The sequence below is a fragment of the Somniosus microcephalus genome, chromosome 1 (assembly GCF_052327205.1).
Source record: "Somniosus microcephalus isolate GS21.2 chromosome 1, FLI_Smic_1.0, whole genome shotgun sequence".
NCBI classification, from domain to species: domain Eukaryota; kingdom Metazoa; phylum Chordata; class Chondrichthyes; order Squaliformes; family Somniosidae; genus Somniosus; species Somniosus microcephalus.
In genome coordinates, this window is record NC_140987.1 from 2,145,770 (window position 1) to 2,171,575 (window position 25,806).

The following is a 25,806-nucleotide window of genomic DNA, read 5'->3' on the forward strand; positions in this document are numbered from 1 at the left end:
CCTCAAAAAGCTTCAGCTAGTATATATAAAACGGTCTGTCTTTCCCTCTGTTTTTCCATCTTTCTGTCTGTCCGGCTATACAATCAAAAGTTATTGAGTGTACCTACACATATGTTATATCAAAAGAAAGCTTATCATTAGGGGACTCTCATAGGCGTATTTACTTTTTGGTCACACAAAAATTGTTCGGACACTATACCAAAAACGTTCAAAAATCCACTCATTAGCGGTTGACCAATCCTACCTCTCATTAGCGTTGACTAACGTGCTGTTTGACCAATCCTACAGTTCAGTGACCTGATGGTTGACCAATCGGTGCGTCACAGGCTGGACCAAATCCTCCAGTCTCCCTAAACTTTGCTGCCATTTTTTTCATCCCCACGGGGACGGCAGCGGCCGGCCGTCAACCGCGCCACCCGCGGGGGAGCTCAGCTGCGGTCCGTCTCGGCCGGGCCTCAAGCGCTAGGCCCCGCACGGCCGGTATCAGAGGCAGAGACAGAGCTGACAGACAGGAGCAGGGAGACTGCGCGCTCCAAAATTGCCCTGGCAACGCCGGGCATCCCCTGCAAGTACAATATAAGACCGTGAATCATACACATCTAATGTTGATGCATCAAATAAAAATGCCACTTGCTTTCTGTCCAAACATTGACTTTAAAACGTAAGTAAGTACACTTGTGCTGTGAAGCATATTATGGTCTGAAATCATAGCTGCTCTACTGCTCAGCGCAACCTTAAAACACTGAGCTCTGTGGCTGGAAAGCTGAAGCCGGACTTCTCACAGAGATGCAATTCAAAGCCCGTTGAAGTTGAACTGAAAGAAAAGGCAATGGATAGCCACCATTGTTATAATTACATTTGATCAATAGCTATTTATAGATTGTCAGCCGCTTGGAATGTTTGTCCACCCACTTTCAGTAGACTGAAGGCATCATATGGCCTAACTGTGTCTAACTGGTCAACCTGAGTAAATTGAATAGAATGGCACCTAAAAAAACAAGGTGTCACAAAGCCCTTCTGAGGAGTAATGCAGCACACAACTGTTTTTCACACCTTTAGTTCTCTCATTTTGTTGAGCTTATTATTTGTGAATTGTTTGGGCTGGGCTGTCATTATTCAGTATATGCTTAATCAAGGCTAGTGGCAACTGAAGTCTGAGAAAATAGCATTAATGACCGAAGACTCACTAACTGTAACAGCAGTCAGCTCCATAAATTATGAAGGCGACTGCTGTTATTTCAAAAACAGCAGTACAATTTAATTATAATATAAATCCATCAAATGTTTCACAAGATTCATTGACTGTACTATTATCTGAACCTATATATAAAAGTGTACAATTTATTACAAAGCACATTTTAATAAGACCCATTACGACCAATTGCTGATTCTCATGGCAGATTCCCGATTGCGCATCAGTTCAGATCCATCTGGGACTCTGGCAGCATCATGAAAAAACTTCCAGGGTAAAATCCCTGTGTCTAGCCAATCAAATCCCAAGTTTTTGTCTGCTTCATAAAAACTAGGTGAAGGAACTTCCTATTGACGTCTCTTTGTGAAAGTTAGACCATATGTGTAATGCTGCCTGTTTCAAAAACACCCAGAAAGACGTACGTACGTTGGATTGAAAATTCTGCTGTCCTCTGGTGCAGAAGTGACCAGTGAAGCTCTTGGCTGTTGAACTACTGGGTTTGTTCCACTGGAGGGAGTGCTAGTAATTAGCATCGGTTTTTCTAGCCTCCACTGGAGCAGTGAGTATTTCAGCAGGAGTGAGTGCATCTGACTTTGACCGCTTGGGCATTGAACTAAAATGCCAATAACTGTCATTCTGTCGCACAGTACACTTTCATATAGTCCTATAAAGCAGGGATTGTCCGCAGGTAGGAACAAATCCAAACATGAGCAACCACAAAATACTCATTATTGAATTTGAAGACTTGTGAATAAGGATGGGACAATGTGAGTGCAACATTTATAAACTGCTTAAACAAAAGTGAATTTACATTGGGCAGCCAGGAGAGTGATGACCCACAACAGACTGAAGAGAGAGAATTGTTTTCCACCCCACCCTCTCAACAATAATAACAACAACTTGTATTTATATAGCGTCTTTAATGTAGTAAAACGTCTCCAGGCGCTTCATAAGACACAAAATTTGGCAATCAGGGCTAACAGACGGCGAGTTTTGTGGACTACAGCGGTGAATACCAAGGTTATTGAAAATGTTAAACATGTTGTGGAATCCATGAATAGCCAGATACAGGTTGATGGAGACGTAGGAAATTAGATTTGCAGATGTGTGAACTGCACCACTTACTCTGCATAAAGCCACGGAGGGGCGTAGCAAAGCCCTACCAAACCGGGACTAAGTGCCTCACTTGGAGAAGGTGCTCAACTGCCTGAGAGATTTGGCAGCCAGAAGAATTGATCCTTTCAAGATAGCTTTGGCTGTAAACTGTGTAGGTTTTTCTCTGTATTGGTGCAGTACATTTATGTTTAATTTCATCTTCTGAGATGTTACCCCATCATTGGGGTGGTTTTGTGTATTCTCCATGGAATGGATAGCTGTCCGAAAGGAACTGTGGACTATACTGATTATAGTTCATTACCAATAGATTTGCTCAGTGAATCAGAAGAATTAATTGTTCTACTCAGCAATGACTGAGAAATGGGAAATTTTCATGGGACCATATTTCAACTGAAGGGAGAGCCAAAAATAATTTTACATTCGATGTATTTTTGTGCTTATTACACATACTGGTAAGATTGTTATTAGGACAAACATTTCCACAAGTTTATTTCCATGCATAATCAGCAAAATGAAAACGTAACCGATCCGTTTTATCGTGGTAGTGTGATGTCCTGGCTGGAAGCTGGGTAATTTCTCAGTACAGATACTTACTACCACCATCTGTGGCAAGATTTATAATTCAAATTCTTTTCTACCTCTGATCTTTATTAACTGATGCACAGTAATTATGATGAACCTTTATAAAACACTGGTTCGGCCTCAACTGGAGTATTGTCAAATTCTGGACACCGCACTTTACAAACGATGTGAAGGCCTTAGAGATGGTGCAGAAAAGATTTAAGAGAATGATTTGAGGGATGAGGGACTTCAGTTACGTGGATAGACTGGAGAAGCTGGGGTTGTTCTCAGCAGAGAAGGTTGAGAGGAGATTTGATAGTGTTCAAAATCATGAGGGGTCTGGACAGAGTAGATAGAGAGAAACTGTTCCCATTGGCGGAAGGGTCGAGAACCAGAGGACACAGATTTAAGGTGATTGGCAGAAGAACCAAAGGCGACATGAGAGAGAACTTCTTTACGCAGCGAGTGGTTAGGATCTGGAATGCACTGCCTGAAAGGGTGGTGGAGGCAGACACAATCGTGGTTTTCAAAAGGGAATTGGATAAGTATCTGAAGGAAATAAATTTGCAGGGCTGCGGGGAAAGGGCAGGGAGTGGGACTAGCTGAAGTGCTTTTGCAGCGAGCCGGCACGGGCTCGACGGGCCAAATGGCCTCCTGTTCTGGAACCATTCTATGATTCTCTCTAGTGTTAGTGATTTTCTTATCTTATTCATCCTATACTGCCATCAGTTGTAAACTGCTGACGAGCTGAATACTGCCATTGAAGAATGATTCTGATTAACCAGTACAATATGGTTCTTAAAAATTGTCTACATTTTGTGTTCCCAAAGTTAAATCTGCAGTCTTGGACTGGGAGTAATTTAGCAAGCTGAAAACTCATAACTTGGAAGCACACTGATTCAGTACTCGAGTTTTAGGTACAGAAGAATTCTGTTGCAAGTTACTGATTTAGGATCAGTGGGACAGTTGCTTTCAGTTTGCATTGTGCCACCAGTACGTTAAATCACTCTACATTGGATATTCTCTATAAAGGGTTTAAAAAAACATACTCATAAACTGCAACTTTCTATAGGTTTGTACCCCGCTAACACCTAACAAACTAATCTTTGGGGTTGGGTTGGTGAAACAGTGTCCAAAACCTGCATTGCTCAGCGATCTAAAGCCCTGGTTGGGCTTCATGGATATCACATTTAATTTGGGTCAGGATGACCTGAACTCAATGTGATCCAGTCCCCCTGAATTTACACTGAGAGCTGTCCCATGTTCATTCAGGCACCACGGGGTAATCAATTTTCTGCACTGATTTCCTGCTGAAATTTAGAGATCCTATACTGCCATCAGTTGTAGTATTGGAATCTGTGAAATCACCGATATCTGTGCAGCAGATCTTAATGGCATTCATTTCCTCAGGCATGCTTATGTATATGTAATTTCTGCCCCACGGTGGCCGCAAGTTTCAAGAGCTTGCATAAAAACCGTTCAAGATTCAGAACTTGCCAGTCTCCAAGAGAACACCGATCAGCACCTGACCTTGCAGGATCGATGCATTGGAACTCTGATAGACCCTACTGTGTCTGGGCTTAAATTTCTACCACAAACAACCTGCTTTAGAGGTCACACGAATGGGGACCATTCCTTTCGTGGAATTCTGTGCCAATAATATTTTGTTAGAACCCTTAGAATTCCTGACTCACCATTACTTTCATGTACAAGTCTATTGGTGGCTGTACTCTTGCAGATTGCTGCTGACACTTTGCAACAACCCTGAAGCTATTTGTGCCTAAAGTAGGAAAATCTAAAAGCTTGATTATGTGAAAGACTAAGAAAATGTCTGATATTTTCAGTGGGGTCCTAGGGCTTGATTATGTTTGGAAGGTTGGATTAGTGTGCACCAAAGTGACTGCCTAAGAAGAAGGGCCACAGACATCTTTACACATTGAAAATCATGCAAGAATAAGTGCAGTTGTGATGGTACATTTTCCAACAGTCATTGGCAGCACTTTTAAACTGCCGGACATGTTCTCGACCAGGCTCCTTTATATATTGGGGGACCAGAGGCTTTAAGAATATTAAGGTAGGTGAGCATTAAACTGTTGGACTCTGCTTTAGGATATTTGTGCCTTTCTTGCTCTGGATAGAAATGTGCATTTAAGCTCCCCTTGAGTGAGGAGAGGTCTTGTTCAGCATTGCTCCACAAACACCACGAATGGTGAATGTAGATCTCCGTCTCAGGCTTCCACTTCAGATGTAAATCTGCTGCTGGACTTTTCCAGAGGAAGCGGGGTGGGGTCAGATGGATGATTTGGAAAGTGTGGGGCTTGAGAAAGGATACAACATATATCAGGAACATTCTTCATAAGGCCACTGAATTTGAATCTAGTTGATCTGTGCTGAACTTGGATAAATTACCTAAAATGTTCTTTTTGGTGCAGTTGTGCTGCTGTAACTTTAACCATGTTTTGATTGCATGCATTGCTTGTGGTTGTTCAATATCTGAGTGCCTGTTTCTTTCTCCACACAGTGCTGAATCAGCTTCCACTTCCCTCTCCACTGCCTGCTACCACCACCAAAAGCTTGCTGTTTGGAGGGAGAATTGCAGAAGATGTAAATTGCCTCATGGGCTGTAGAGACGAGAGCCTTGTCACACAGTTAGTACATAGCCTCAGCCAAGTCTCCACAGACCATATGTAAGTATAGTCTTATTCTCTGATTAGCAATGTTGGTAAATATGTGTAACACTTCAAATCACTCAATGCCATGGTCATCGTAGCACAAAATCTAGAATGACAAAAGAGCACTTTACCCACCAAAGCTTATCCATTTACAGGAAACTTTGTTATATCCGGCACCGACGGGACCGAGCTGTTGCTGATCTATTAAAACTGCCGGACATACCAGCGTTAATGTTGAAGCATACGGAGGTTTTCATCTCCGTATCTGACAACAAACACTGTTGCTTAGTACCTTGGAAGCGTCTCTGTAGCTTAGCAACAGCTTCAGAGAGACTTTCCAGAGCCTGACTGTTGGAAAAAAAAAAGCCACGAGAAGAAAAGAAACCTAACAAAATGGCTCCTGATTTCTGCTGGTAGATCAAGGTTTCCGGACATACAACCTCCGGATAAACCAAAGTCTCCTGTAATACCTTAACCATCCCAGTTTAGGGTTCAACTGTATTTTGAATCCTTAATATTTTTATTGATATTAACCTGATTGTCAAATTATTTAAGACTTTTATCACCCTTTGTGTAAAGTAGTTCACCCTCTCTTTGCTCCTACACTTGTGTGTCCGTAACTTTGCTGCCTGTCTCTACGATTAATGAATTACTTATTATTCTGTTTCTCTTTGTCTCTCCCTCTTCCCCCTCAATCTCCTGTTTATTTCCTCCTATGTTTCCTTCACTTCCCGCTCCCTGATTCTGGAGTGGGAAGCGGGAGACACACCCACAGGTTGTTCCTGGTGGAGCTGGTTGTAAAGTTTTGAGACTAAATTGGATTGCTTTTGATTATATTTAATGTTCAGTGATGTGTGAACAACTGTGGCCAAAATAAATAAAAATGTAAAATTAAGTGTGCCCACCACTGACAGATGTTTCAGTATAAGATGCTATATAAAAACATAAATTATATTTAAGAATGCACAAAAGAACAGCGTTGCCTCCCAGTTCTGCTATACCCAAAGCACGTTTACCTGTACAGCACAAACAATGCATCACTGCTGCAGCACATCATCACGTCTCTTCACACTGTCTGCAAATACTTGGTCATTGAGATGACAAGCTTATGAAAGCAATTTTCTTACAATTTGGATTAAAAAAGGTAGAAAAAACAGATTCTGCATTGGATGAGTCTTGCTTTTCCTCCATCACAACAGTGACTACGCTTCAAAAGTACTTTACTGGTTGTAAAGCGCTTTTGGAGGTTGCAAAAGGCAATAAATGCACGTCTTTTTACTGTGCTCGAACATTGGTTCCCGGTCCAGCAATGCCTTGAATTTAAAATTCTCATCCTCATGTTCAACTCCTTGCATGGCATCGCCCCTCCTTATCTCTATATACTCTTCCAGCCCTACAACCCTCCAAGAGCTCTGCGTTCCTCCTACTCTGGAGTCGTACATCCCCCACTCCCTTCACCCCGCAATCTTCTAGTCTTCCTTAGATACAGGGCTGGTGCCAGTGGACTGGAGGATTGCAAATGTTACACCCTTGCTCAAAAAAGGGGGAGAAGGATAAACCCGGCAATTACAGACCTGTCAGTTTAACGTCTGTGGTGGGGAAGCTTTTGGAAACAATAATGCGGGAGAAAATCAACAGCCACTTTGACGAGCATGAACTAATAAAGGAGAGCCAGCATGGATTTAAGAGCAAATCATGTTTGACTAACTTGATTTGAGTTTTTGATGAGGTAATAGAGAGGGTTAGTGATGTTGTGTATATGGACTTTCAAAAGGCATTTGATAAAGTACCAAGTACAGGAAACTTTCGATTTGCCGGCACCTAAATAACCGGAAATCTCAGTTAACCGGCAAAATTGAGGAGTAAGTTCAGGTAAGTTTTACTTCATATTCTACTTGCCTTCCTCGATCTGTTGCTGTGCAAGGGTGTTGCTAAGCTACAGAGACGCTTGGAACTTGTGGCCATTGTTCTGAACCTGTTGCTAAGCAACAGGGTTTGTTGCTTTATACGGAGCTGTCCGCTCTCCGTATCTTTTACTATTCTCGGTTATCTGGAATTTTTGATGAACTGGCACCACGTCAGTCCCGTCGGTGCCGGATAAAAAAAAAGTTTCCTGTATTAGGCTTGTTAGCAAAATTGAAGCCCTTGGGATAAAAGGGGCAGTAGCAACATTGGCTAAGGGATAGAAAACCGAGTTGTGGTGAATGGTTGGTTGGTTTTTGGACTGTAGGGAGCTATACAATGGAGTTCCCCAAGGTTCAGTACTAGGATCACTGCAGTTTTTGATATACATTAATGATTTGTACTTGGGGGTACAGGGCACAATTTTGAAATTTGCAGATAACCTGAAACTTGGAAGTGTGATAAACAGCGAGGAAGAAAGTAATAGACTTCAAGAGGACATAGACAGGCTGGTGGAATGGGCAGACACGTGGCAGATGAAATTCAATGCAGGAAAGTGAGGTGATACATTTTGGTAGGAAGAATGAGGAGAGACAATCCAAGCTAACTGGTATAATGTTAAAGGGGTACAAGAGGAGAGAGACTGGGTTTGGTGGGGGTTAGTTTGTTCACAAACCTTTGAAAGTGGCAGGACAGGTTAACGAAGCAGTTAATGAAGCAAATGGGATCCTGGGCTTTATAAATAGAGGCAAAGATTACAAAAGCCAGAAGTATGTAAGTGATGCACTTTGGGAGGACTAATATGGAAAGACAGCCTTCTATAAATGGCATGGTTTTGAAGTGTAGACGAGCAGAGCGAACTTGGTGTCCATCCACACACACCCTTAAAGGTGGCCGGGCGAGTTGACAAGGTGCTAAAAAAGCAGATGTGTTACTTGGGTTTATAAACAGAGGAATAGAATATTAAAGCAGAGAGATCCGGCTCGAACTTTATAAATCACAAGTTAGGCCTCAGCTGGAGTAATGTCGATAATTCTGGGCACCAAACTTCAGGAAAGATGTAAAGGCCTTAGAAAGGGTGCAGAGGAGGTTTACCAGGATACTACCAGGGACTTCAGTTATGGGGCGCGGTTGGGAAAGTTCGGACTGTTCCCCTTGGAACTGAGAAGGTTAAGAGGTGACCTAATCGAGGTTTTCTAGATGATGAGAGGATTTGATAGAGAGAGAGAAACTATTCCCTCTGGCGAGTGGGTCAATAACCAGAGGTCAGAGGTTCAAGATCATTGGCAAAAGATCTAGAGGAGAGACGAGGAGGGTTTTCACTGAGTTGTCGCGATCCGGATACTCTACCGGAAGCTGATTCCATGAATAATTTTAAAAGGGAGTTGGACAGATACTTGAGGATGAACTTACAGGGTTACGGGCAAAAAGCGGCTACTGGGACTAAATACAACTGCTCTTTTAAAGAGCCAACACGAATGGCCGCCTCCTGTGCTGTAAGTTTCAATCATTCTCCTTAGATTAGAGAAGATTGAGAGGAGATTTGATCGAGGTGTTCAAAATAATGAGGGTCTGGACAGAGTAGAGAGAAACTGTTCCCATTGGCAGAGGGGTTGAGAATCAGAGGACACAGATTTAAGGTGATTAAAAAACTTTTTTACGGAGTGAGTGGTTAGGATCTGGAATGCACTGCCTGAAAGGGTGGTGGAGGCAGCTTAATCACGGCTTTCAAAAGGGAGTTGGATCAGTACCTGAAAGGATGGGGGAGTGGGACTGGCTGAGGTGCTCTTGCAGGGAGCCGGCACGGGCCGAATGGCCGCCTTCCGTGCTGTAACCATTCTGTGATATTATGCTAAATGATTATAAAATACTAGTTTGGCCTCAGCTGGAATAGTGTGTCCAATTCTGGGCAGCATACTTAAAAAAAAGACGTGAAGGCTTTGGAGAGGGTACAGTAGTGATTTACTAGAACGGTTCCGGGGATGAGGGATTACAGTTGCGTGGATAGACTGGAGAAGCTGGGGTTGTTCTCTTTGGAGCAGAGAAGGCTAAGGAGATTTGATAGAGGTGTTTAAAATCCTGAAGGGTTTAGATCGAGTAAATAAAGAGAAGCTGTATCCAGTGGCTGAAGAGTCGAGAACTAGAGGACACCGATTATGATGGTTGGCAAAAGAATCGGAGGTGACGTAAGGAAAAACTTTTTTACGCAATGAGGATTTGGAATTCACTGCTCGTTAGGGTGGTGGAGGCAGATTCAATTGCAGCCTTCAAAAGGGAATTGGATAAATACTTGAAGGAGAAAATATTGCAGGGGTATGGGGAAAGAGCGGGGGGTGGGTGGGGGGATGAACTGGATTGCTCTTCGAAAGAGCTGGCACAGATTTGATTGGCCGAATGGCCTCCTGTGCTGTACTATCTATGATTTTGATTGGCCGAATGGCCTCCTGTGCTGCAGTATCTATGATTTGATTGGCCGAATGGCCTCCTGTGCTGCAGTATCTATGATTTGATTGGCCGAATGGCCTCCTGTGCTGTACTATCTATGATTTGATTGGCCGAATGGCCTCCTGTGCTGTACTATCGATGAAGAACAAATGGATTATTTCTGGAAATAATTGAGGGACACAGTGAGATGGCAGGTAAATACACACAAGTCAGAACGGAAAAATTCTATTCAGCCCAGCCAGTCCATGTCTGTTAACACTCCACACGAGCAGATAGTCCTAATGATCCCCTGTTGTCGTTATCGCCACCCCAAACTGACGGATAAAAGCAAGAAAGACTTGCATTTTTATAGTGCCTTTCACAAACTCGGCGTCACAAAGTGCTTTACAGCCAATGAAGTACTTTTGAAGTGTAGTCTCTGTTGTAATATAGGAAACTTGGCAGTCAATTTGCGCACAGCAAGCTCCCACAAACAGCGATGTGATAAAGACCAGATAATCTGTTTTTGTGATGTTATAATCTGGAATGCGCTGCCTGAAAGCAGATTCAATAATAACATTCAAAAGGGAATTGGATAAATACTTTTGAGCTGGAAAAAAATTGCAGGGCTATGGGGAAAGAGGGGGAGAGTGGGACTTCTCCTATCCTCTGTTTGAAATTTCTCGCATTTAATCTTGTATCTACGGCCCCTCCTTCTGGGCCCCTCAATTACAGGAAACAGTCTGCTTCTCTGTATCCTGTCTCGTCCTTTCATCATTTCAAACAGAGTGCAGGAAAATATAGTTTGCTAAAAGGAAAGAACAAACTAAACACTAATGAGACTCCATGGATGAATAAAGCCATAAGGGAACAATTGAGGGTAAGGAAAGAGGCATACATTAAGTACATAGACAGCAGGGGAGTGCATGATAAGGGAGAATATGAAGGGATTAGGAGAGAAGTCAAAAAAACAATTAGGAAGGCAAAGCGGAGCTATGAAATTAAATTATCAAAGAACATAAAACAAAATAGTAAAATATTTTCCTCATACGTCATTCCTGCCATCCCAGGTATCAGCCTGGTGAATCTTCACTGCACTCCCTCCATGGCAAGAACATCCTTCCTCAGATAAGGCGACCATAAATGCACACAATACTCAAGGTGTGGTCTCACCAAGGCCCTGTACAACTGCAGCAAGACATCCTTGCTCCTGTACTCGAATCCTCTCGCTATGAAGGCCGACATACTATTTGCCGCCTTAACCGCCTGCTGCACCTACATGCTTACCTTCAGCGACTGGTGCACAAGGACACCCAGGTCTTGTTGCACTTCCCCTTTTCCCAATCTATTGCCATTCAAATGATCTGTCTTCCTGTTTTTGCCACTGAAGTGGATAACCTCGCATTTATCCACATACTGCATTTGCCATGCATCTGCCCAATCACCCAACCTGTCCAAATCATACTGGAGTTTCTCTGCATCCTCCTCACAGCACACACGCCCACCCAGCTTTGTGTCGTCTGCAAACTTGGAGATATTACATCTAGTTCCCTCGTCTAGATCATTTATATATATTGTGAATAGCTGGGGTCCTAGGACCGATCACTGCGGTACCCCACTAGTCACTGCCTGCCACTTGGAAAAAGACCCGTTTATTACAACTCTTTGCTTCCTGTCTGCCAACCAGTTCTCTATCCAAGACATATCCTTACCCCCAATCCCATGTGCTTTAACTTTGCACGCTAATCTCTTATGCAGGACCTTATCGAAAGCCTTCTGAAAGTCCAAATACACCACATCCACTGGTTCTCCCTTATTTATTCTACCAGTTACATCCTCAAAAAATTCCAGTAGATTAGTCTAGCATGATTTACCTTTTGTAAATCCATGTTGACTTTGTCCGATCCTGTCACTGTTTTCCAAGTGCTCTGCTATTACTTCTTTTATAATGGACTCTAGCATTTTCCCCACTACCAATGTCAGGCTATAACCCTAACCCTAATAGGAGCAGGAGTAGGTCATTCGGCCCTTCGAGCCTGCTCCGCCATTCAATACAATACAATACAATACAAATCGCTTTATTGGCATGATAAGGTACATCTTATGTTGCCAAAGCATCAAAATTCAATGAGATCATGGCTGATCATCTGCCACAATTCCATTCACCGGCCTTCTCGCCATATCCCTTGATGCCCTTACTAGTCAGAAATCTATCGACTTCTGTTTTGAATATAGCCAACGACTTGAGCCTCCACAGCCCTCTGGGGTAGAGAATTCCAAAGATTCAACACAGATAAATGTGAGGTATTACATTTTGGTAGGAAGAATAGGGAGGTCACTTATCACTTGGAGGGTGCGAGTCTAGGTGGGGTAGAGGAACAAAGGGATCTCGGAGTACAAATACACAAATCACTAAAAGTTACGACACGGGTTAGCAAGGCCATAAAAAAAGCAAACCAAGCACTAGGGTTTATTTCTAGAGGGATGGAATTGAAAAGTAGGGAAGTTATGCTAAACCTGTCTCGAACCTGGTTTACACCACACTTGGAGTACTGCGTACAGCTCTGGTCGCCATATTATAAAAAGGATATAGAGGCACTGGAGAGGATGCAGAGAAGATTTACAAGGATGACACCAGAAATGCGAGGGTATACCTATCAGGAAAGGCTGAACAGGCTGGGTCTCTTTTCTCTTGACAAAAGAAGGCTGAGGGATGACCGAATAGAGGTCTATAAAATTATGAAAGGTTTTGATAGAGAGGATACAGAGAGAGTGTTTCCCCTTGTGGGGAAGAGCATAACTAGAGGCCATCAATATAAGACAGTCACCAAGAAATCCAATAGGGAATTCAGAAGAAACTTCTTTACCCAAAGAGTGGTGAGAATGTGGAACTTGCTACCACAGGGAGTGGTTGAGCAAATAGTAAAGATGCATTTAAGGGGAGGCTAGACAAGCATATGAGGGAGAAGGGAATAGAAGGTTCTGCTGATAGATTTAGATGTGGAAAGACGGGAGGAGGCTCGAGTGGACCATAAACACTGGCATGAACTGGTTGGGCCGAATGGCCTGTTTCTGTGCCGTATATCCTATGCAACCAATATAAAAAAAGAAAATGCTGGAAATACTCAGCAGGTCATAGAATCATAGAAAGTTACAACATGGAAGGAGGCCATTTCGACCCATCGTGTCCGCGCCGGCCAACACACAGCTATCCAGCCTAATCCCACTTCCCAGCTCTAGGTCCGTAGCCCTGCAGGTTAGAGCATCCCAAGTGCACATCCAAGTACTTTTTAAATGTGGTTAGGGTTCCTGCCTCTACCACCCTTTCAGGCAGTGAGTTCCAGACCCTCACAACCCTCTGGGTGAAGAAATTTCCCCTCAAATCACCTCTCAACCTTCCACCAATTACTTTAAATCTGTGCCCCTGGTTTTTGACCCCTCTGCTAAGGGAAATAGGTCCTTTCTATCCACTTTATCTAGGCCCCTCATAATTTTATACACCTCAATAAGGTTTCCCCTCAGCCTCCTCTGTTCCCAGGAAAACAGACCCAGCCTATCCAGTCTTTCCTTATAGCTAAGATTCTCTACTCCTGGCAACATCCTTGTAAATCTCCTCTGTACCCTCTCTAGTGCAATCACATCTTTCCTGTAATGTGACCAGAACTGCACGCAGTACTCTAGCTGAGGCCTAACTAGTGTTTTACACAGTTGAAGCATAACTCCCCTGCTCTTGTATTCTATACCACGGCTAATAAAGGCAAGCATTCCGTATGCCTTCTTAACCACCTTATATACCTGGCCTGCTGCCTTCAGGGTTCTGTGGACATGCACTCCAAGGTCCCTTTGTTTCTCTACGCTACTCAGTGTCCTACCATTTAATCTGTATTCCCTTTCCTTGTTAGCCCTCCCCAAATGCATTACCTCACACTTCTCCGGATTGAATTCCATTTGCCACTATTTTGCCCACCTAACCAATTTATTGATATCTTCCTGCAGTCTACAGCTTCCTTCTTCAGTATCAACCACACAGCCGATTTTAGTATCATCTGCAAACTTCTTAATCATACCCCCTATATTCAAGTCAAGATTGTTGATATATACCACAAAAAGCAAGGGACCTAGTACTGAGCCCTGCGGAACCCCACTGGAAACAGCCTTCCAGTCACAAAAACACCCATCAACCATTGCCCTCTGCTTCCGGTCTCCGAGCCAGTTTTGAATCCAACTTGACACTTTGCCCTGGATCCCATAGGCTTTTAACTTCGTGACCAGTCTGCCATGTGGAACCTTATCAAAAGCCTTGCTAAAGTCCATATATACAGGTAGACTATCCTTTATCCGAACTTCCGAAAACCTCTAAAAACCGAAAGTTTTTTTCGTTCAGCGTAAGTCGTGCGCACGACCCCGACCCCCCGCCGACCCCCACCCCCGACAAATTTTCCAGTCTTATAAAATACCTTCTGAAATCCGAAATTTTCCGAAAACCGAAACACGGCTGGTCCCGAGGTTTTCGGATAAAGGATAGTCTACCTGTACTACCCTCATATACCCTTCCTTGTTACCACCTCAAAAAATTCAATCAAGTTTGTCAGACATGACCTACCCTTAACAAATCCGTGCTGACTATCCTTGATTAATCCGTGTTTTTCTAAATGAAGATTTATCCTGTCCTTCAGAATTCTTTCCAATAATTTTCCCACCACCGAGGTTAGGCTGACTGGCCTGTAATTACTCGGTCTATCCTTTTCTCCCTTTTTAAACAAGGGTATCACATTAGCAGTCCTCCGGCACCACACCTGAAGCCAGAGAGGATTGAAAAATGATGGTCAGGGCCTCTGCTATTTGCTCTTTTGCTTCGCTTTATTCACTTTTAAAGCTGCTAAACCCCTTAATACTTCCTCTCTCACTGTTTATTTCATGTAATATTTCACACTCCTCCCCCCGATAGCAATGTCTGCTTCGCCCCTCTCCTTTGTGAAAACAGACGCAAAGTATTCATTAAGAACCCTACCGACATCTCCCGCCTCCACACACAGATTACCCTCATGATCTCTAATAGGTCCTACCCTTTCTTTAGTTATCCTCTTACTCTTAATATATTTATAAAACATCTTTGGGTTTTCCTTGATTTTACTTGCCAAGAATTTTTCATGCTCTCTCTTTGATTCCTAATCTTTTTAATTGCACCCCTGCACTTTCTGTACTCCTCTAAAGATTCTGGAGTATTTAGCCCTCGGTCTCTGTCATACACCTCCCTTTTTTTCTTTATCCTACCCTGTATGTCTCCAGACATCCAGGAGGCTCTAGATTTGTTAGTCCCACCTTTTTTCTTTAAGGGCACATGTTTGGTCTGAACCCTCCGGATCTCCTCCTTGAATGCCTCCTGACACTGATTTACCTTCAAGTAGCTGTTTCCAGTCCACTATGGCTAAATCCCCTCTGAGCTTAGCAAAATTTGCTTTTCCCCAATTTAGATTTTTTATTCCTGGTCTATCCTTGTCCTTTACCATAACCACCTTAAATCTAACTGAATTATGGTCACTAGCACCAAAATGCTGCCCCACTGATGCGCCTTCTACTTGCCCAGCTTCATTCCCTAAAACTAAGTCCAGAACTGCCCCCTCCCTTGTTGGGCTTGCTACATACTGGATAAAAAAGTTCTTCTGGATGCATTTTAGGAATTCCGCACCCTCTATACCCTTCTAATTTTATCTAATTCTAATTTTATCCCAGTTAATATTGGGGTAGTTGAAATCCCCTACTATTACTGCCCTATAGTTTGTCACTTCTCTGGAAATTTGTCTACATATTTGTTCTTCTATCTCCCTTTCACTGTTTGGGGGTCTGTAGTACACTCCCAGCAGTGTGATCGCCCCTTTCTTGTTTATCAATTCTACCCATATGGCCTCAGTTGATGATCCCTCCAACATATCATCCCTCCTCACAGCTGTAATAGTTTCTTCAATCAATACTACGACCCCCCCTCCCTTTTTACCTCCCTCTCTATCCCGTGGAGAAAGCGATAACGTTTCAGGTCGATGACCTTTTATCAGAACGCCCTGAAACGTTAACTCTTTCTCCACAGATGCTGCCTGACATGCTGAGTATTTCCAGCATTTTCTGTTTTTCTTTCAGATTTCCAGCATCTGCGGTATTTTGCTTTTCTGGGCCTAACTAATGTTGCACACCAGCATCACCTCTTTTGACTTGTGATCTATCCCTAATGCTAATGTAGTAAAATACTTTGTCTTCTTTGGAGGTTCTCTCCAGAGGAAAATGTGCATTAATGCTACTTTTATTCTGCCCTGAGATGTATTGTCTATTTTTGGTGATGTAAATTTTGAATCGCCTTTCATGCTTTCATAATTTGTGAAAAAGCAGAACGTACACATGCAGACTCCAACACTTGAGCTCTAGTCTCCAGCCTCCTGTTGGTAGTGCGATTCTTTTTATTATATATGATTGAATAGACCTATGCTGTTAGCTGTTTCCAGTCATTAAAACGTGAATAGTACTGCAGTATGCTACCAGATGTTTATTAAAAGTTGAAAGGCTTACTTTTGTTGCCGAGCCGTTGCACCAGTTGCTTTTATACCACAACTGAGGCCTACCTTTACTTGCAATGCTTTGATACATGTTTAGTTTATACTGTGCTTTAGTGGACTCCTCACTGATGCCATAAAAGCAGTGTAGAAGCAGCAAACCAGAAGTAGATAGAAACATAGAAACTAGGAGTAGGCCATTCGGCCCTTCGAGCCTGCTCCGCCATTCAACGAGATCATGGCTGATCATCCAAACCCTAGCACCCGGTCCCTACACCGACAGCCATCCCACCCAAGCCCTATCCCCGTAACCCCACATATTTAATCCCCCCTAACACTAAGGGCCAATTTTTATCATGGCCAATCAACCTATCCCTTGCAGCTGCACATTTAAGAGATGGTTGTACTATTTTGCAGTTATTCGTAGATTGTGCCCAAATGAGGTGAGGATGTAAATGCAGTCATCAATGTGTTTCTAATTCTGGTGTTTTGGGTTACGCCCCTGCATGACTGGTTGCCCAAGAATCACAGTCTAAGCAGTTTGATGCATAGGTACGTTGTACTTGCAGGGCATCCCACGGATGAGGAACTCTCGAGGCCCATTAGGTGAAATTTGTACATAAACAAGCTATTCACATTGTGGATGCCTCCGTTAATCTCCCGTATTTCAAGTGCGGGTTTGGGTGGGGAATATTGGCCAAAAAAGCTAAACTGTGCGGCCTGCCGTAAGTATCCTGGGGCTGGAATAGTGCAAGGAGACGTGAAGTTAGCCACTTCGGTAGGGAAACCGAAAGGCAGAGTATTATTTAAATGGTGATAGATTGGGAAATGTTGATGTACAAAGGGACCTGGGTGTCCTAGTACACCAGTCACTGAAAGCAAACATGCAGGTGCAGCAAGCAATTAGGAAGGCAAATGGTATGTTGGCCTTCATTGCAAGAGGATTTGAGTACAGGAGCAAGGATGTCTTACTACAGTTATACAGGGCCTTGGTGAGACCACACCTGGAGTACTGTGTGCAGTTTTGGTCTCCTTACCTAAGGAAGGATATATTTGCCATATAGGGAGCGCAGCGAAGGTGCACCAGACTGATTCCTGGGATGGCAGGACTGTCGTATGAGGAGAGATTGGGTCGACTAGACCTGTATTCACTAGAGTTTAGAAGAATGAAAGGGGTTCTCATTGAAACGTATAAAATTCTGACAGGGCTAGACAGACTGAATGCAGGGAGGATGTTCCCCCCTGGCTTTGGGGGGGGGTCTAGAACGAGGGGTCACAGTCTCAGGATATGGGGTAGGACATTTAGGACTGAGATGAGGAGGAATTTCTTCACTCAGAGGGTGGTGAACCTGTGGAATTCTCTACCACAGAAGGCTGTGGAGGTCAAATCATATTTAAGAAGGCGATGGATAGATTTCTAGACACAAAAAGCATCAAGGGGTATGGGGAGAGAGCGGGAATATGGTACAGGAAACTTCGGGACCGAGCTGCTGCCAATCTATCAAAACTTCCGGATAGACCAGCGCTAATGTTGAAGGATACGGAGGTTTTCAGCTCCGTATCTGACAACAAACACTGTTGCTTAGCAACAGCTTGTAAACACTCGGCCCGTACCTTGGAAGCGTCTCTGAAGCTGTTGCTAAGCTGCAGAGACGCTTTCCAGAGCCTGACTGTTTTATAAAAAAAAAATGCTAGGAGAAGGAAAAAAAACCTAACCAAAACGGCTGCTGATTTCTGCCGTTAGATCGAGGTTTCCGGACATACAACCTCCAGATAAACCAAAGTTTCCTGTATTGAGATAGAGGATCAGCCATGATCATACTGAATGGCGGAGCAGGCTCGAAGGGCTGAATGACCTACTCCTCCTATTTTTCTATGTTGTTAGCCAGGCTCACTGGCAGATTTATGTTTTCCTCCAGAACCCAGAAAGAATTAATAGAATTGACTTTACACATAAAAGCCCATTGTAAAACAAAGAGCATGTCGCTCAGTAACTACTACCACCATCAATCATTTTAATAGCCAATTCTTCAGGGATGATGCGAAGCCCACCCAGAATGAACTTGGATTGGGAGAGGATGATGGGCCTACCTAGGACGAACTCAGACATGCAGTATGCAATCCTCTGTATACCCGGCATGTAAACTAGCTTGAGCTTCAAGCTGGTGATGCTTTTTGGATAAAGTTCCATTTCTGTACCAAAATACCCACATTTCTAGTGACTTCTAGAAACCGAAAATATAAAGAAATCGGCATGGATTTCAAAAAAGGTCATGCTAGACCAAACTTCTTCTATTCTTTGAAGTAGTAACAGAAAGAGTAGACAAGGATAATGCAGTGGATGTGACGAGGTACCACATAGTAGACTCATGAGTAAGCTCAGAGCATGAGGAGTCAAGGGACAGGCAGCTGAATGGACAGTAAGCTGGCTAAAAAACAAAACCGAGAGTAGAGGTTAAAGGTAGCTACTTGGATTGGCAGAAGGTGGGAATGGTGTTCCACAGGGATTGGTATTATGTAATGAGAAAGGATTAATTAGCAATCTTGTTGTGCTTGGGGAGGAGCGATCATTATATGATAGAATTCTTCATTAAAATGGAGAGTGAAGTAGTTGACTCAGAGACTAGGATCCTGAATTTAAATAAAGGAAACTACGATGGTATGAGGCGCGAGTTGGGTAGGATTGATTGGGGAACGTTACTTAAAGGGTTGACGGTGAATAGGCAATGGCAAACATTTAAAGATCGCATGGATGAACTGCAGAATTTGTTCATCCCTGTTTGGCATAAAAATAAAACAAAAAAGGTGACTCAACCGTGGCTAACAAGGGAAATTAGAGATAGCATAAGAAGCAAGGAGAGGACATATAATTTGGCCAGAAAAAGCAGCAAACCTGAGGATTGGGAGCAGTTTAGGATTCAACAAAGGAGGACAAAGGGATTAAGTATGTGGGAATCTGTCTTTAGTTCAGACTCAGTATGTGATGGAGTCTGTCTTTAGTTCGGACCCAGTATGTGATGGAGTCTGTCTTTAGTTCGGACCCAGTATGTGGGAGTCTGTCTTTAGTTCAGACACAGTATGTGGGAATCTGTCTTTAGTTCGGACCCAGTATGTGGGAGTCTGTCTTTAGTTCAGACACAGTATGTGGGAATCTGTCTTTAGTTCGGACCCAGTATGTGGGAATCTGTCTTTAGTTCAGACTCAGTATGTGGGAATCTGTCTTTAGTTCGGACACAGTATGTGGGAGTCTGTCTTTAGTTCGGACACAGTATGCGATGGAGTCTGCCTTTAGTTCGGACACGGTATGCGATGGAGTCTGTCTTTAGTTCGGACACAGTATGTGGGAATCTGTCTTTAGTTCGGACCCAGTATGTGGGAATCTGCCTTTAGTTCAGACACAGTATGTGGGAGTCTGTCTTTAGTTCAGACACAGTATGTGGGAGTCTGTCTTTAGTTCGGACACAGTATGTGGGAGTCTGTCTTTAGTTCAGACACAGTATGTGGGAGTCTGTCTTTAGTTCGGACCCAGTATGTGGGAATCTGCCTTTAGTTCGGACACAGTATGTGGGAGTCTGTCTTTAGTTCAGACTCAGTATGCGATGGAGTCTGTCTTTAGTTCAGACTCAGTATGCGATGGAGTCTGTCTTTAGTTCAGACTCAGTATGCGATGGAGTCTGTCTTTAGTTCAGACACAGTATGTGGGAATCTGTCTTTAGTTCGGACCCAGTATGCGATGGAGTCTGTCTTTAGTTCGGACACAGTATGTGGGAGTCTGTCTTTAGTTCGGACCCAGTATGTGATGGAGTCTGTCTTTAGTTCAGACACAGTATGTGGGAGTCTGTCTTTAGTTCGGACACAGTATGTGGGAGTCTGTCTTTAGTTCAGACACAGTATGTGGGAGTCTGTCTTTAGTTCAGACACAGTATGTGGGAGTCTGTCTTTAGTTCGGACACAGTATGTGGGAGTCTGTCTTTAGTTCGGACACAGTATGTGGGAGTCTGTCTTTAGTTCGGACACAGTATGTGGGAGTCTGTCTTTAGTTCAGACACAGTATGTGGGAGTCTGTCTTTAGTTCGGACACAGTATGTGGGAGTCTGTCTTTAGTTCGGACACAGTATGTGGGAGTCTGTCTTTAGTTCAGACACAGTATGTGGGAGTCTGTCTTTAGTTCGGACACAGTATGTGGGAGTCTGTCTTTAGTTCGGACACAGTATGTGGGAGTCTGTCTTTAGTTCGGACACAGTATGTGGGAGTCTGTCTTTAGTTCGGACCCAGTATGTGGGAGTCTGTCTTTAGTTCGGACCCAGTATGCAATGGAATCTGTCTTTAGTTCGGACACAGTATGTGGGAGTCTGTCTTTAGTTCGGACACAGTATGTGGGAATCTGTCTTTAGTTCGGACACAGTATGTGGGAGTCTGCCTTTAGTTCAGACTCAGTATGCGATGGAATCTGCCTTTAGTTCGGACGCAGTATGTGGGAGTCTGTCTTTAGTTCAGACACAGTATGTGGGAATCTGTCTTTAGTTCGGACACAGTATGTGGGAGTCTGTCTTTAGTTCAGACACAGTATGTGGGAGTCTGTCTTTAGTTCGGACACAGTATGTGGGAGTCTGTCTTTAGTTCAGACACAGTATGTGGGAGTCTGTCTTTAGTTCAGACACAGTATGTGGGAGTCTGTCTTTAGTTCGGACACAGTATGCGATGGAATCTGCCTTTAGTTCGGACCCAGTATGCGATGGAGTCTGTCTTTAGTTCGGACACAGTATGTGGGAGTCTGTCTTTAGTTCGGACACAGTATGCGATGGAATCTGCCTTTAGTTCAGACTCAGTATGCGATGGAATCTGCCTTTAGTTCGGACACAGTATGTGATGGAATCTGCCTTTAGTTCAGACCCAGTATGCGATGGAATCTGCCTTTAGTTCGGACACAGTATGTGATGGAATCTGCCTTTAGTTCAGACTCAGTATGTGATGGAATCTGCCTTTAGTTCAGACCCAGTATGCGATGGAGTCTGCCTTTAGTTCGGACTCAGTATGTGGGAGTCTGTCTTTAGTTCAGACACAGTATGTGGGAGTCTCTCTTTAGTTCGGACACAGTATGCGATGGAATCTGTCTTTAGTTCGGACACAGTATGTGATGGAGTCTGTCTTTAGTTCAGACTCAGTATGCGATGGAATCTGTCTTTAGTTCGGACACAGTATGCGATGGAGTCTGTCTTTAGTTCAGACTCAGTATGCGATGGAATCTGTCTTTAGTTCGGACACAGTATGCGATGGAGTCTGTCTTTAGTTCGGACACAGTATGCGATGGAATCTGCCTTTAGTTCAGACTCAGTATGTGATGGAATCTGCCTTTAGTTCGGACACAGTATGTGATGGAATCTGCCTTTAGTTCGGACACAGTATGTGATGGAATCTGCCTTTAGTTCAGACTCAGTATGTGATGGAATCTGCCTTTAGTTCGGACACAGTATGCGATGGAGTCTGTCTTTAGTTCGGACACAGTATGCGATGGAATCTGCCTTTAGTTCGGACACAGTATGTGATGGAATCTGCCTTTAGTTCAGACTCAGTATGTGATGGAATCTGCCTTTAGTTCAGACCCAGTATGCGATGGAGTCTGCCTTTAGTTCGGACTCAGTATGTGGGAGTCTGTCTTTAGTTCGGACACAGTATGTGGGAGTCTCTCTTTAGTTCGGACACAGTATGCGATGGAATCTGTCTTTAGTTCGGACACAGTATGTGATGGAGTCTGTCTTTAGTTCAGACTCAGTATGCGATGGAATCTGTCTTTAGTTCGGACACAGTATGCGATGGAGTCTGTCTTTAGTTCAGACTCAGTATGCGATGGAATCTGTCTTTAGTTCGGACACAGTATGCGATGGAGTCTGTCTTTAGTTCGGACACAGTATGCGATGGAATCTGCCTTTAGTTCAGACTCAGTATGTGATGGAATCTGCCTTTAGTTCGGACACAGTATGCGATGGAATCTGCCTTTAGTTCGGACTCAGTATGCGATGGAATCTGTCTTTAGTTCAGACTCAGTATGTGATGGAATCTGCCTTTAGTTCGGACACAGTATGTGGGAGTCTGTCTTTAGTTCAGACTCAGTATGCGATGGAGTCTGTCTTTAGTTCAGACTCAGTATGCGATGGAGTCTGTCTTTAGTTCAGACTCAGTATGCGATGGAGTCTGTCTTTAGTTCAGACTCAGTATGTGATGGAATCTGCCTTTAGTTCGGACACAGTATGCGATGGAATCTGTCTTTAGTTCGGACACAGTATGCGATGGAATCTGTCTTTAGTTCAGACACAGTATGTGATGGAATCTGCCTTTAGTTCGGACACAGTATGTGGGAGTCTGTCTTTAGTTCGGACACAGTATGCGATGGAGTCTGTCTTTAGTTCAGACACAGTATGTGATGGAATCTGCCTTTAGTTCGGACACAGTATGCGATGGAATCTGTCTTTAGTTCGGACACAGTATGCGATGGAGTCTGTCTTTAGTTCAGACTCAGTATGCGATGGAGTCTGTCTTTAGTTCAGACTCAGTATGCGATGGAGTCTGTCTTTAGTTCAGACACAGTATGTGATGGAATCTGCCTTTAGTTCAGACACAGTATGTGATGGAATCTGCCTTTAGTTCGGACACAGTATGCGATGGAATCTGCCTTTAGTTCGGACACAGTATGTGATGGAGTCTGCCTTTAGTTCGGACACAGTATGTGGGAATCTGTCTTTAGTTCGGACACAGTATGTGATGGAATCTGCCTTTAGTTCAGACCCAGTATGTGATGGAATCTGCCTTTAGTTCAGACACAGTATGCGATGGAGTCTGTCTTTAGTTCGGACACAGTATGCGATGGAATCTGCCTTTAGTTCGGACACAGTATGTGGGAATCTGCCTTTAGTTCGGACTCAGTATGCGATGGAGTCTGTCTTTAGTTCGGACTCAGTATGCGATGGAGTCTGTCTTTAGTTCAGACCCAGTATGCGATGGAATCTGCCTTTAGTTCAGACACAGTATGCGATGGAGTCTGCCTTTAGTTCGGACTCAGTATGCGATGGAGTCTGTCTTTAGTTCAGACCCAGTATGTGATGGAATCTGCCTTTAGTTCAGACACAGTATGCGATGGAGTCTGCCTTTAGTTCGGACACAGTATGCGATGGAATCTGTCTTTAGTTCGGACCCAGTATGCAATGGAATCTGCCTTTAGTTCGGACACAGTATGCAATGGAATCTGCCTTTAGTTCGGACCCAGTATGTGGGAGTCTGTCTTTAGTTCGGACCCAGTATGTGGGAGTCTGTCTTTAGTTCGGACCCAGTATGCAATGGAGTCTGCCTTTAGTTCGGACACAGTATGCAATGGAATCTGCCTTTAGTTCGGACACAGTATGTGATGGAGTCTGTCTTTAGTTCGGACACAGTATGCGATGGAGTCTGTCTTTAGTTCGGACACAGTATGCGATGGAATCTGCCTTTAGTTCCGACACAGTATGTGGGAGTCTGTCTTTAGTTCGGACTCAGTATGCGATGGAATCTGCCTTTAGTTCGGACACAGTATGTGGGAATCTGTCTTTAGTTCGGACACAGTATGCGATGGAATCTGTCTTTAGTTCGGACACAGTATGTGGGAATCTGTCTTTAGTTCGGACCCAGTATGCGATGGAATCTGCCTTTAGTTCGGACACAGTATGTGGGAATCTGTCTTTAGTTCGGACACAGTGTGCGATGGAATCTGCCTTTAGTTCAGACTCAGTATGCGATGGAGTCTGTCTTTAGTTCAGACTCAGTATGCGATGGAATCTGTCTTTAGTTCAGACTCAGTATGCGATGGAGTCTGCCTTTAGTTCGGACACAGTATGCAATGGAGTCTGTCTTTAGTTCAGACTCAGTATGCAATGGAGTCTGTCTTTAGTTCAGACTCAGTATGCGATGGAATCTGCCTTTAGTTCGGACACAGTATGCGATGGAATCTGCCTTTAGTTCGGACACAGTATGCAATGGAATCTGTCTTTAGTTCGGACACAGTATGCGATGGAGTCTGTCTTTAGTTCAGACTCAGTATGCGATGGAGTCTGTCTTTAGTTCGGACACAGTATGTGATGGAGTCTGTCTTTAGTTCGGACACAGTATGCGATGGAGTCTGTCTTTAGTTCGGACACAGTATGTGATGGAGTCTGTCTTTAGTTCGGACACAGTATGCGATGGAGTCTGTCTTTAGTTCGGACACAGTATGCGATGGAATCTGCCTTTAGTTCAGACTCAGTATGCGATGGAATCTGTCTTTAGTTCGGACACAGTATACGATGGAGTCTGTCTTTAGTTCGGACACAGTATGCGATGGAGTCTGTCTTTAGTTCGGACACAGTATGCGATGGAGTCTGTCTTTAGTTCGGACACAGTATGCGATGGAGTCTGTCTTTAGTTCGGACACAGTATGCGATGGAGTCTGTCTTTAGTTCGGACACAGTATGCGATGGAATCTGCCTTTAGTTCAGACTCAGTATGCGATGGAATCTGTCTTTAGTTCGGACACAGTATGCGATGGAGTCTGTCTTTAGTTCGGACACAGTATGCGATGGAATCTGTCTTTAGTTCGGACACAGTATGCGATGGAGTCTGTCTTTAGTTCAGACTCAGTATGCGATGGAGTCTGTCTTTAGTTCGGACACAGTATGCGATGGAGTCTGTCTTTAGTTCAGACTCAGTATGCGATGGAGTCTGTCTTTAGTTCGGACACAGTATGTGGGAGTCTGTCTTTAGTTCAGACTCAGTATGCGATGGAGTCTGTCTTTAGTTCGGACACAGTATGTGATGGAGTCTGTCTTTAGTTCAGACTCAGTATGCGATGGAGTCTGTCTTTAGTTCGGACACAGTATGCGATGGAGTCTGTCTTTAGTTCAGACACAGTATGTGATGGAGTCTGCCTTTAGTTCAGACTCAGTATGCGATGGAGTCTGTCTTTAGTTCGGACACAGTATGCGATGGAGTCTGTCTTTAGTTCGGACACAGTATGTGATGGAATCTGCCTTTAGTTCAGACTCAGTATGCGATGGAGTCTGTCTTTAGTTCGGACACAGTATGCAATGGAGTCTGTCTTTAGTTCAGACTCAGTATGCGATGGAGTCTGTCTTTAGTTCGGACACAGTATGTGATGGAGTCTGTCTTTAGTTCAGACTCAGTATGTGGGAGTCTGCCTTTAGTTCGGACACAGTATGTGATGGAGTCTGTCTTTAGTTCGGACACAGTATGTGGGAGTCTGTCTTTAGTTCAGACACAGTATGTGATGGAGTCTGTCTTTAGTTCGGACACAGTATGTGATGGAGTCTGTCTTTAGTTCGGACACAGTATGTGGGAGTCTGTCTTTAGTTCAGACACAGTATGTGATGGAGTC

The 25,806-nt window shown here is 43.7% G+C and overlaps 1 protein-coding gene across 1 annotated transcript in view; it reads left to right on the top strand.

Annotated features, from left to right (window-relative positions):
- The window catches only part of LOC147123888 (nipped-B-like protein), an 832,420-nt gene that overhangs the window by 391,399 nt on the left and 415,215 nt on the right, over positions 1-25,806 (top strand). The window contains 1 exon segment of the mRNA XM_085963154.1: positions 5,391-5,556. Coding sequence (XP_085819280.1) covers positions 5,391-5,556 — 166 coding nt within the window.